Source organism: Aspergillus sydowii, assembly GCF_001890705.1.
Source record: "Aspergillus sydowii CBS 593.65 unplaced genomic scaffold ASPSYscaffold_13, whole genome shotgun sequence".
NCBI classification, from domain to species: domain Eukaryota; kingdom Fungi; phylum Ascomycota; class Eurotiomycetes; order Eurotiales; family Aspergillaceae; genus Aspergillus; species Aspergillus sydowii.
In genome coordinates this window covers 407,143-419,513 of record NW_024467871.1, presented here as the reverse complement: position 1 = coordinate 419,513, position 12,371 = coordinate 407,143, and the positions used below count along the sequence as shown (strand labels likewise).

The following is a 12,371-nucleotide window of genomic DNA, read 5'->3' as shown; positions in this document are numbered from 1 at the left end:
GACCGTTGAAGTGGGGAGCTGTCGCTGCAGGCGCTGCCTGCGGTATGCGAGCCAAATCGGAGGGTATGCCGCTGGCGGTTATGCAGCATATAGCAACTCGAAGCACCGGACGGCCGTACCGCGTGAAGACTTTTCTCTCGAGCCAAAGACACTGAGACCGAGGAGAGGAGAAAGAATTGGGAGTGTGAGTGTGATTGTGTGCGTCCACCGGAGCGTCGGGGAGTGGGAGGTGGTGTCCGCATTGGGCCTAGCGCAGAGCGAGAGCCAATTCGGGGCGGTTGCTGCCTGAGGTTCGGCTCCACTTGCTCTCCACGCTCAGCCAGCCATCAGACGATCCTCAATTCCTGTCATGCCTTCGTTCCTTCCCAAGCCCTCTCGGCGGTTTCGGTCGCCCCAATTGCCGAGTGCTGCACAGCCAAGGCTCAATAGTCAAGCTCCCCTGCTCCTGCGAAGATCATTCTTGTGGCTTTCGGTGAGAGATATCGGATGGGCGTCCCTGTGCTGACATCGTCAATTCGAAACTGCGGATCTACGGAGTATGGGTTGTTCGATTCCGAGACATCCGTTCTAAACTCTGAGTCTGAGGTTATTTTGTGCATGGACCAGCGAACCAGCGGGCCAGCAGGAAGCAGCATGGACCGGGCCTCGTTGCTATTATACGCATCTCCACGGAGTAGGTGGCGGCGAGCGGCGGAAAGACCGCAACTGGTTGGCGCGGGCACAATACGGTGTATTATTTATGCAGGTGGCTCTAACTATTTTTTGCACTAGGCAGATTTACTCCAAGTATTCCTGCTCAATGAGCTAGGAGAAAATTTACAACTCCGGCCTTCTTCTCAGTCGTCGCAACGTTACTGTTATGAAGGGCATTTTTGTACGCTACTGTTGTGGAGAACATGTTGCAAATTCTCATGCATGAGCGACGTTGTACTAAAAGGTAGACCCCTAGCGAAATCTCATCAATAGGACACTCGAGATACGGGCAATTCGCACCACAAGCGGAGATATAGGTAGGTTCCTTTCAAGCTCTTTGGTGGTCGGCCTTACATCTGCGCAAGTTCTCCAGAACTGTATTCATAATTTTGATCTTTACGCAACCGCTTCACCGTACACAAGGTGGCAGATCAGACGAGGATTCGGAACTCTAAGACGAGGATATCAAAAAGGACTGCAATGACCAGCTGACACCGCCGCTTGTTCCTGTCAAATTCTTTCTTGAGAATATAAGTCAAGCATATCTAATTCCTCCGCTTCTCCCCGTCATTTTACTACCCTCATTTGGATGGTTGGGCGAAAACCTCTGCGCAGCAAAATATATATCCAACATCAACTACCCAGATCTCGATATGTCGATGACAATTAGTATAGAAAATCCGTAAAAATCATTTAATATATACTAGGTCATTCTGATTTCAAAAACCACAGACCAACGCTTTGGCAGAACACGTCCTTCATGTGCGCCGTGGTATATTGAATATCCCAATATACGACAGCCACGAATACGCCCGCCCGGGAATACCGGAATACCCAGCTCAATCGGTGATCGAGCTTCAAACACGTCGGATTTGACAATTTGGCNTGTTAATTTGACAAACTCTGGTAACTTGCAGTGGACCAGTGCATCCTATGGTTCCGCAGGGGAATGATTAAATGGATCTGACTGTACCTTGGCGGTCATATCCAAATAGCCAATAACGAATCTTTGGCACAATTACGGAGTACCAAGCTACCTTAATATATTATCAGGGCTCTGGACACTGGAGCTGACAACCCCGAAATTTCACTGGTATCCCTGTCTTCTCCTCGTCTGAAGGAGCAGAAGCAAGCACATTTCCAGTTCGAGTAAATTCATTTATTCAGCTGTCATGCCTCTGCACAGAACAGGGGGACCCTCCTCTGGATCATAACATCGTCGCCAATTTGTATACACCATGCACAATTTGCAGCCGTCAGCTGAACCAGCACCCCGGGACAATAATCTCGCAAGTATTATCCTGCACCGGGATTGGGAAAGGAATCAAGCACCGAACACGAGCCTGACTGACCTGTCAGTTTGGCGCAGGCGAATAGAAGATGAGCATTTGCAGGTTCCGGAGTTGCAGAAATCAATAGTGCGGCCTGCCAGTCTCCATCCAGGACCCAGTGTGGTTGTTTTTCTGACAGTTGACGATTTGACGGGGGAATTGTCAATTGGCGCATGAGAGATCGGCGAGTTGGCCTCCACATGAAAGATCGGACTCTGCTTTCCTTTCCTTTCTTTTTCTCTTCGTTTTGCTGACGGGTTGTTTTTCTTTCCTTCTTTACCTTGACGCTTTTGCTCCTCTTGTCGCTCTCTATCACCACTTGATCTTCTTGCTTTTTTTTTTTTTTTCGATATACTATTCACTCTTTTATACACGTTCATTCCACTGCCACTCGTTCGGCATTATTTTCTATCGTTAAAAATAATAATCGCATTTATACCATAATCATATAATAAAAGAGCTAGCCACCAGGATGCGTCTCCAATCCATTGCCTTGACCCTCACATCCATCGCCCTGGGCAGCGCCAGCGCCAGCGAAATAAACGACTACTCCTGCCGCAGCGCAAACAACAGCAACCCCATCGTCTTCCTACACGGGCTCGGCGCAACCTTCTACGAAGACCTCAACTTCATGCAAGCCTGGCTTCAGAAGCAAGGCTACTGCACCTACGCCTTAACCTACGGCGATTACACCGGTTTTCCCTTTGTCGGCGGCTTAAAGTCCATCGCGGAGTCGGCGTCCGAGATCGCCGCATACATCAACGAGGTAAAGGAGGAGACGGGCGCCGAGAAGGTAGATCTGGTCGGACACTCCGAGGGCGCCTTCCAGTCGCTGTATGTGCCGAAGTTTGAGGACGGGATCTCGGAGATCGTTGAGCGGGTTGTGGCGATTGCGCCGCCGACGAGGGGGACGACTTTCATCGGGCTGTATAACTTGGCGTATATCTTGGGTGATGCTTCGAGGGAGCTTGTTGGGAAGGTGCTGAAGCTTTTTGGATGCCCGGCTTGTGATGATTTGGGCCCTGATGGGGACGCTGTGGATAAGTTGAATGATGGGGAGCCCATTGTGCAGAAGGGAATTAAGGTGACTGTTATTGCATCAAAGTATGATGAGATGGTGACGCCGACTACAACATCGTTTGTGCATGAGGAGGGTGTGAATAATGTTTGGGTGCAGGAAGTCTGTCCTGCGGATCCAGTTGGGCATATTGGGGAGGCGTACGATTTGAATGTCTGGAACTTGGTTAAGAATGCGCTGGATGATGAGCCGGATAGGGAGTTTGGTTGTGTGATCGGATCCCCGGGGAAATAGAACTGGACATATAGGAGTAATGTATGGTCATAATCGTTTGAATTCATGGTAGTGTAATAACTATGTATATCGTCACTGTTTTCAAAAGCATCGAGCTTTCGGCTTTTCGATATCAAGGGAGTCCGATCGGGAGCTATCAGGTGTGACCTGCACGAGATTATGCCCGTCGCTGGTGGTGGTTAGTAATGCTTCTATATTTCCTTTGATAGACTTACCCAAGCTTCTTGTTAGGAAGGAAAAAAGATAAGATAACGATTGGGGCGGCAAATGCCAGGGCCGCAATGGTGATGTATCTGCGATTATTAGCAAGTGTCAAGATGCATGATAGGACTGGTATGTCACAAACCCCATGACATCGGAATACTGGAAACGGTAGGTTAGCAGATGCCCAGTTTTAATTTGCATATGACTTACTGCTTGGTTAACGGCGGTGCGCTCAGCAGTCCCCCATTCTGGTAGACGATCAGTAATCGAGTTATACAGCGTAGCGAGCTGGCCCTCGGCGGCACCGGGCCCAAGGTGTATCTCCAAACGATCGCGGAGCTGATTTGTATAAATCGCACCGGCTACAGCAGACCCGATTCCATTTCCTAAGAACGTACCAAGCATTACGAGGGACGTGACTTGGGCTAATTCTGCGTGAGGAACTGATATCTGCGCTGCGACAATAATTATAGTTTCGATGATGCCGCTACCGATTCCCTGAACCAGCTGCACAATGAAGAGTTCCGCAATGGAGCTCTCATTTGTGCGCAGGCGAACCATCACTCCGTATCCGACCAGCCGGATAACCGCGCCTGCAACGCCGATCCACTTGTAGGTACGATACCGATACATGAGAAGACCAGTTCCCATTCCCATCAGCGCCTGGGAGACTCCATTTGTGTAGGTGAGGAACTGGGCATCTCGGGGGGAGAAGTTGTGCGCAACCATGGACCAGACAAAAAGGTAAGTGTGCGTCGCGCCATATCCGATATTGTCGATGCAGCCGAGCAGAAAAGAGATGACAACAGACAGTGTCCGCAGATAACGCACCGGGACAACCGGATGGCGCGAAACGTACTTCTCATACGGGACAAGGGACACCAGAACCAGTCCTCCTAGCACGATCAGAGCGATGACCCAAGGTGTTGACCATCGGTTGGACGCGGTAGCTGCGAGAGTAATTGGAATCAAGACCAGCGCAAAGCCACCGCTGAGGAGGAGTATGCCCCCGAGGTCAATCCGCGAGCAGAAGGTATACGTAGTGAGCTGCTCATTGAGAATGAGGCCTTGGCGTCTGGCTCGCCGCTGAAAAACGAGGAGCGTGATGATAATGAAGCTCGCGCAAAACGGCATTAGAATACCGAACATACCAACTCCCCAACGCCATCCAATTCCGCCGACTACGCTGTCAACGATGAAAGCAGATACCCACGGCGTAACCAAGAATGGTATATACAGAATGTTGTAAGCAAAGCCTCTCCAGCGCATTGAAGACAGATCTGACACAATTGTCGAGTTGAGGATAGCCATCCCAGCCTGGCCAATGGAGTAGAAGACATAACCACCGGCGTAAGTGTTGAATGACTTTGACGAGGCGCAGAGAATGTACGAGAGGATGTAGAACGTCAGGGTCACGACGTATGCCTCGCCTCGCCCGAGCACGTCTGACAATTTAGCGATAGGGGGCTTGAAAATAGCTGTGATAATGCTTGCCGCGGTGTTCAGGGTGGCCAGCTTCCCAAGCTGATGGAAATCGGAACTCGCAAAGTTTCGATATGTACCCACCGTTGAATTGTCCAGTTCACTGAGTCGTTAGTACGGTTAGTCTGTCGAAGGACAGGGCGCAAGACGACTCACTAAATGACCATGACCATCGCCAGTCTGAACCTTGTCAGCAGAGGCTGATAGAAACTCTGGGGCGATACATACCCGGCATACATGATGTATTTCCCCGTCTTTCCCCCCACAGCCTCCACGGCCTTGATCTTGGTCACACCAGCGACCTCCGTAGTCTCATTATGGGGCATCTTCTCGTTGATTTCGAGATCCATCGCCTTCGCAGTGCACCGCGGCCAGGCCCTGTGAAACTCGGGCTTCATATCCTTCCTGACAGACATGCCGTCGCTCGACAGGGAGCATGTGGAGCTCCCAGACCATACGTCATCCGGCATGAGAAATAGTCGTGCGATGCAACATGCGCACCATACGAGAAGTCAAAGTAACAGTCGACTGTCGTGAATCCAACTTTGAAAAAGAGATGTGAGGGGAAAGGACGGATGGAAGCCGAGCAACTGGCGAATATTTGGAGGACAACGATCGCCCTGAGTCAGGAAAAGACTGCGGGACCGGAATCGCCTCGATCGCCAGCTCAGACTCCACCAGCCAAGTCGTCAGCCACTGGGGCGCATCAACTCGGCGCAAGAGCCGGCTGCTTTACTCCAAACAGCTCATGCTACCATCTCATTATTGTCCATGCCCTGCGGCGCCCGCAGAAATCAGACCGCTTGCAGCAGGATCGACGCTGGTAATTTGGCGAGGCACGCGCAGAGTCATTGAGGCGGTGCGAGCTGGGGAGGGAACCCCTCATTGTACGTCCAATTGCACTGGGGTTGGCATGCTTGGCGATTCTTGTGAAGAATCGTGCGTTTTGGGCAGCGCTTGCTTTGTTGGCTAGTCCTACCGATGAGACCGGGTGTTGACAGTAGTTAGTCTATCTAGGAAGGTTTGCCTACGACCAAGGAAACTGTCCGCCGCCCGTTTCCGTTGCCTGTGCAAAGTGTGGCAATTTTTTTTCCGCTGTGTCGCTATTCCGGCCCCATGATCCCCGGACCTTGGACGGCAATTTTTGACACGCGAGTTTCACAGCTTTATGTAACAATGACACACTAGCTTGGCCTGTGACGCCCGTCTCACGAAGCCCTCCTCCTCCCTCGGCCTCGTCTTCTCCGCGGCCGTCCTCCCCGATTCGTCATTGCCACAGACCTGCCAGCGGCGCATAACTGAGACACGCCCGTGTGAAAAGAAGTCGGGAAACCACCTCGCGATGCGTTTCGAATTTCCGGAAGGACTCCTTCCCAGAGTCGCTCACACCGTTCATAGTCCGTCACGAGCCGCGGCAGATTTGCCTCGAGCGAGCCCAACAGCGCGGCATATCTGCTGACTGGCTGGTTCGGCCGTTGACGGACGGTTTGATATCTCCTCTCTGCGACATCGGGTTTGACGAAGTTGCAAATATTTGAATTCAACCAGACGCAGAAATCTGACCACGTCCGCCTGCCATCTGGGGACAGTCGAACCAACGCCCATTTTGTGGCAATCCCTTCAGACAAATGCCGGCATGCCTCGGCTATCTTGTTGTCGTCGAGTGTATAGTAACGCGCCTACTCTGCGAAGTGTGCCTCCAAGCGACGCATCAGGAGCAGGAACTCCTTTCGGTTGACGCCTTGGTATACTTTAGACACCGGAAGCATGGGGATATGCTCAGGAAGCATGAGCAACCCGTCTTCTTCAGACAGTGTCGATTCCGAGTCCGATCGCTTCAATCCCGGTGGTGAATCTCGCTCGAAGGGAAGGACGGGGTAGCGACCGAGGAAGTCCGTGGGTTCGGGGGGGGCGGTGGATGGTATGAGAGATCGGTTGAGCATTATGGGAATTGGCCAGCAACCGCTGCTCCTCTGCCAGCTGGTTCTGCAACTTGACCAAGCCGCGTTCCTTTCGCAGCCTCGTCAGTTCCTCCGCCTGCCGGATCCTGAGATCAACATCGTCTACTTGGGGTGTGAGGGCTTCCATTGTGCACGCATTGCAAAGTAAACGTCGAAAAAAAGAAGCAGGAAGAAGAAGGAGACAGAGTAAACAACAACACAAAAAGCCTCCTGATATAACAATGGACGAAATGAGACTTCTTTTTTTGATCCGTCAGATTGATCCTCCCGTATCGCACGTAAATCACCTGGAAACCAACAGCCGTATACAGTAAGCGGTGTATAGTCCAATGCGGCAGAGGATCATCACGTCTATTTGTGGTTAGACCGCTCGTCAACCATGGATCCCACATTGAAAGAGGCCCCGTCTTCTTTCAAAGTTCTACGGACTACAGAGTACATCGACGCAAGGTTTCCCCTCATACGACAAATCCACTGACGATGAGTGGTGCAGAGAGTTGTTGCTTTTGTGATCGTCCGCTGACGACGTGCTACTGTTGGACGAGGTTCAGTCAAATCGGCCACACTATCGAGCTAGGGACGGTTCGCGGCGGACTCCACTCAGATCAGAAGTGCATCACCCACCCCTTCGGACACCGACTCTTACCGAAACTCTCGACTGCCCGCCTCGATCCAATAGCGTTGTCTTCATCTCGTTGCTCTTCCCTGTCTTGTCCTGTGACTGCATATTATTCCTTTTTGATTCGTCGGTGGGACAGGCTCGCAAACCGTGCGTGATCTTCTATCAGCACGGAGGAAAGATCTGATTCTCGCCGCCCAATAATGCTCAGATAGGGTCCACAAATCGTCAATACTTAAAAAGACCCTGTCTTCCCCCGGTGCTCCGGCTGGCCTTGGTGCGGCGCATGTCTCTGCAACAAGGTACAACAGGTTGATGACACATGGAAGACCATAAACATCCCAGTCTTTCCAGCAGCCGGAATTCAAATGGCGATTCCCCACGGCAAGACGGGCCCTCCCGCAGATATGCTGCCAGACCCGTCGTTTTGGTACTGACGGTTCTCGCGGGGTTATCGTGGTGGTTGCTCCCAGTGTCGATGGAACGAGAGATCAACCTATTACCTGGCTTACCGGATCCTCAATTTGCTTGGAACCAGGTTTAACCGTCTGACCCTCGTTGTTTCCTGACCGCAGGCTAACCTGGAGTAGATTACACCGTCCGAAGCGCTGGAGTACCATGACTGCTTTGGTGGATTTCAATGCGCGCGCCTTGATGTCCCGATGGATTGGCATCGGTCAGACGGCCAGGGCTCTCGCGTGGCTATTGCTGTCACCCGGCTCCCGGCCAAGGTTCCCGTAACGGATCCTCGATACGGTGGGGCGATAGTCATCAACCCGGGTATGTCCCTAGTCCTGTTCCTGGCTATCTTATTTCTAACTGATTCTAGGCGGCCCTGGTGGCTCGGGAGTTACCCAGGCCCTTCTCGACGGTCGGAACCTGCAGACAATTGCGGATGCAAGCGTTCTGCCGACTTCAGATGTCGGGGATGATCCGAAGTACTTTGATATCATCGGCTTCGATCCTCGCGGTGTCAACAACACCACACCGGGATTTAGTTGTTTTCCCAATCTCTTCTCCCAAAAGAACTGGGAACTTCAAGCTGAGGCGGACGGGATGCTCGGCAGCTCCACGGACTCATTTATGCGAAACTGGCAGCGCGCCATTGCCCTCAACATTGGATGTTCGCAGGCTCTCTCCATCCCATCTGCCGAAGGCGATATTTTGGGAGAGCATCTTAACACTCCTCCAGTGGCCAGGGATGTGCTTGAAATCATTGAGCGACATGGCGAGTGGCGGGAGAAGCAGGCGCAAAGCCAATATAACAACTGCCAGGGACATGGCCTCGACCAATCCATGCTTACTCGAACGAAATGGCGCCGCGGACGAGAGAAGCTTATCTACTGGGGCCGATCCTACGGGACCGTCATTGGCACAACATTTGCAGCCCTGTACCCAGACCGTGTTGAACGGGTGGTATTGGACGGCGTGGTTGATGCGGAGAGGTATTATACCGGAGTCGGCCCGGAGCCCATTGTGGATGCAGACAACGTATTTGATAAATTCACAGTTTACTGCGACACGATAGGAGAAGACTGTCCTTTCTATGTAGGAGGTGGCCCCGCCGCCATCAAGGAGGCTTACAAGGACATAGAGAACGGCCTCTTCAATTCATCACTGGCAGTTCAGCCATCTACGACGCGCGGACCAGAAGTGGTGACATGGACAGACTTGAAGACTGTCCAGCGGATTGCTATATATCAGCCTTTGATTGCATTCTCGTATCTTGCAGGGACCGCCCGCGATCTTATCAAAGGAGATGGTTCGGCGCTGGCTGACTTTAAGCACGGTAGACGGGCACCCATTTGCCCATCTGCCGAGTGTTTGATTTCCGGCCCCTGGTCGCCCGATTGTCAAGGAACTGGACAGAATGAGATGTATGCCACGTCCGCAATTCTCTGCGGTGACGCGGAATATCTGCAGGATGTGGATGAGGAGGCCTTCATCCAGCATTGGCGGAGCCTCAACGAGCTTAGCAGTACCTTTGGCAATTACTGGGCCCATACGCATCTGAATTGTGTCGGGTGGAAGATGAAGCCCAAGTGGAAGATGCCCGGTAGGTTTATTTGACGCATTACCTTGTTGCACCACTGACTTTCTGCAGTTCCTGTCACGGGGAACACTTCTCACCCGATACTCTTTGTAAATAATATCCTCGACCCAATTACTCCCCTGCAAAGGTAGGAATCAGACACTCGTTCGAACCACCATTACTAACTCCAGCAGTGCGAAGACGATGTCCGCGGCTTTTCCCGGGTCGATTTTACTCCGGCAAGATTCGGAGGGGGTAAGTCACTTTGCGGTGGAGCCAAGCTCAGTACTAACTGTCGCAGCATTGCACACTCGCCGCACCCTCAACATGTATAGCCCAATCCATCCGCAAGTATTTCCAGAAGGGCAAGCTCCCAGAGCCGGGAACAGTCTGCGACGCAGATCTGAAACCGCTGCTCGGCGCTCCGAACAAGATGGACAACAAAGGCAAGACCCTCGACGAAATCGCCCTGGACAAGGCGCTTCTGGAAGATGCACTGCGACCCAGAACGCAATTTCCCCTATAGATGCTCGTAGATCTAGATACATTAGCCTGGATTTCAGCAATGCGAATTTATGCATGTATTCACGAAGTCGAGTCTCTGTAAGCTCCGCCAAAGCAGCGTCATAGTCACTTACTAATGATGTGGGGTTGCTGAGCTATAAGACCAACCCCTCATTCCGGCTGAAGCTGGATACAAACTACAACCTCAGTTATTGAAGTCGAACAGATAAACCACCATGTCCACCAAAACCCTAAACGGCTCGTGCCTCTGCGGCAAGATCACATACGAGATCGACCTGCCAGCATCCGAGCCAAACCCCAAGGTCCCCGCCCCACCCACCAGCCATTTCAACCCATAAGGAGTTAAGAGACTAACTGGGATGTTGTTTATACATAGATCGCAGTCTGCCACTGCATCAGCTGCAAGAAATACACCGGCTCGGCTTTCTCCTCCAACCTCATGCTCACGCCCTCCATGATTCGGTACACGAGCAGCACCAAGCCGAGCATATTCACCGACAAGTCCGCAGACAGCGGGAAGCCGCTCGCACGTGCGCTCTGCAGCGAGTGCGGCTCGCATTTCACGTCCTCGCCGGAGGATGCGCCCTGGACGGCGCTGAAGTGGGGGACGCTGGATGATGCGGCGAGAGCGCAGTGTGCGGAGCTGGGTGGAGAGATTTATTGTAAGAGGAGGGATGGGTGGGTTGATTCGTTGGCTGGAGACCGGGAGGGGCTTTTTAAGGCTGAGGCGATGATGTGAGGGGCTTTCTAGATAAGGTATATATGTATATATATAGGGGTGTATGGGTTAGGTGGTTTAGTACCTTAGTTGTGGTTTGGAAGCCGAACTGCCTCCTACGATGATGGGACTATCGGTATTTGTAAACTTAACCTTTTACATATGGACAAAAAGTATACCAGAAAATCAGTCCTGTAATTATGCAATCTCCCTGCCATGTTATGAATAATAACCCAAGTAGTCCGTCCCATCAACGCCAATTAAGTAACCATATCCCGCCCAAACTCAACCCTCGATAAGCCTACTAAACTACTCCAAATACTTCCCCCCGGTCTCCTCATGAATAACATCAAAAAGCGGCTTCGCACTAAAATACCCCGCCAAACTCGATCCCACAGTCTTATACGTAAACGCCGCATCGGCATCATCAATCTTAACCGTGGCGCCCCCTCTGCCCGCCGCCGCCGCATCCGCAAGAAGCTGCGCGTGGCAGCATTTCTCCAGCGACACGAACCAGAAGACTGTCTCCTCAATGGTCTTGCCGACAGTCAGCAGGCCGTGGTTCTGGAGTAGCGCTGCTTTCTTGGAGCCTAGGGCGGCCGCGATGTTGTGTCCTTCTTCTTCGGCAAGGACGACGCCGTTGAATTGTTTGTAGACGACGTGGTCCTACATTTACACGTTAAACAAGAAACAAAAATAAAGAAAATCAAAAACCAAAGGAAAGTCAGAGGGGGGAAGAAAGAAAGAGAGGGAGACGTACGTTATAGAAAGCACAGGAGTCCTGCGTCGTAATATCCAGTTCCCTACCGAGGGTACAGAACGAGCGTCCGTACAGAGAATGGCTATGCGCCGCACAGAGCACATCAGGTCTCGCGGCGTGGATGGCGCTATGGATCATAAACGCCGCCGCGTTAAGCAATCTACAGGGGCCGCCGTCAATCACGGCGCCCGAGTGGTCGACCTGGATCAGATCCGAGGCCTTGATTTGCGAGAATGCGACGCCGAACGGGTTCACCCAGAAAGTTGTGGGGTCGACAGGGTCGCGGAGGGTGATGTGGCCGGCGACGCCTGTATCATCAGTTAGTTACCATGAACATAAGTAAAAGTTGGCCAAGGGGGAGCGGGGTGATACCCTCGTCGTAGCCATTCTTGCCGAAGATGCGAAAGGCCGCGGCGAGACGGCCTTTGAGGTACTCGCGTTCTTTGAGCTTGTCGTCGAAGACCGGGGGGCGGGGGATGGCCATCTTGACTTTGGCGTTGGCGGCGCCGGCCTCCTGGCTGGAGACGTTGGGGTTGGTTAGGGCATCGGCGGCTGTGTCTGTGGCGGAGGGAGGCATGACGACTACTGATTATTGCTTGGGTATTGGTAATTGAATAGATGAGAAGAGGAGAGTGGGAGTATCCATTCGTCTCCTCTTATCCTTCAAGTCGAGCGGGGTATGACGCCTTACTGCACAACCGAGGTTGATCTGCGAATCAAACAGCGGGCATTAC

The 12,371-nt window shown here is 52.2% G+C and overlaps 5 protein-coding genes across 5 annotated transcripts; 3 read left to right on the top strand and 2 right to left on the bottom strand.

Annotated features, from left to right (window-relative positions):
* Positions 1-2,496: 2,496 nt before the first annotated feature.
* Positions 2,497-3,336, top strand: ASPSYDRAFT_61173 (esterase/lipase family protein; the record flags this gene model as incomplete). Its single annotated transcript, XM_040849954.1, has 1 exon — positions 2,497-3,336. One exon carries the CDS (start codon positions 2,497-2,499, stop codon positions 3,334-3,336), a length of 840 nt encoding a protein of 279 aa, XP_040698396.1.
* An 81-nt stretch (positions 3,337-3,417) lies between these two features.
* Positions 3,418-5,492, bottom strand: ASPSYDRAFT_61172 (uncharacterized protein; the record flags this gene model as incomplete). Its single annotated transcript, XM_040849953.1, has 5 exons — positions 3,418-3,505; positions 3,552-3,556; positions 3,751-5,125; positions 5,179-5,202; positions 5,251-5,492. 5 exons carry the CDS (start codon positions 5,490-5,492, stop codon positions 3,418-3,420), a joined length of 1,734 nt encoding a protein of 577 aa, XP_040698395.1.
* A 2,432-nt stretch (positions 5,493-7,924) lies between these two features.
* On the top strand, positions 7,925-10,160 carry ASPSYDRAFT_160540 (putative proteinase; the record flags this gene model as incomplete). Its single annotated transcript, XM_040842920.1, has 6 exons — positions 7,925-8,140; positions 8,193-8,382; positions 8,432-9,658; positions 9,707-9,782; positions 9,829-9,889; positions 9,936-10,160. The coding sequence occupies 6 exons, from the start codon at positions 7,925-7,927 to the stop codon at positions 10,158-10,160; spliced, it is 1,995 nt and encodes a 664-aa protein (XP_040698394.1).
* A 214-nt stretch (positions 10,161-10,374) lies between these two features.
* ASPSYDRAFT_93505 (GFA family protein) lies at positions 10,375-10,898 on the top strand (the record flags this gene model as incomplete). The annotated part of the gene is made up of 2 exons (XM_040852842.1): positions 10,375-10,461; positions 10,536-10,898. The coding sequence occupies 2 exons, from the start codon at positions 10,375-10,377 to the stop codon at positions 10,896-10,898; spliced, it is 450 nt and encodes a 149-aa protein (XP_040698393.1).
* A 288-nt stretch (positions 10,899-11,186) lies between these two features.
* Positions 11,187-12,273, bottom strand: ASPSYDRAFT_81569 (class II aldolase/adducin family protein; the record flags this gene model as incomplete). The annotated part of the gene is made up of 3 exons (XM_040851097.1): positions 12,010-12,273; positions 11,638-11,945; positions 11,187-11,543 (listed from the first exon to the last, which is right to left on the bottom strand). Exons 1-3 carry the CDS (start codon positions 12,212-12,214, stop codon positions 11,187-11,189), a joined length of 870 nt encoding a protein of 289 aa, XP_040698392.1. The 5' UTR covers positions 12,215-12,273.
* Positions 12,274-12,371: the final 98 nt, after the last annotated feature.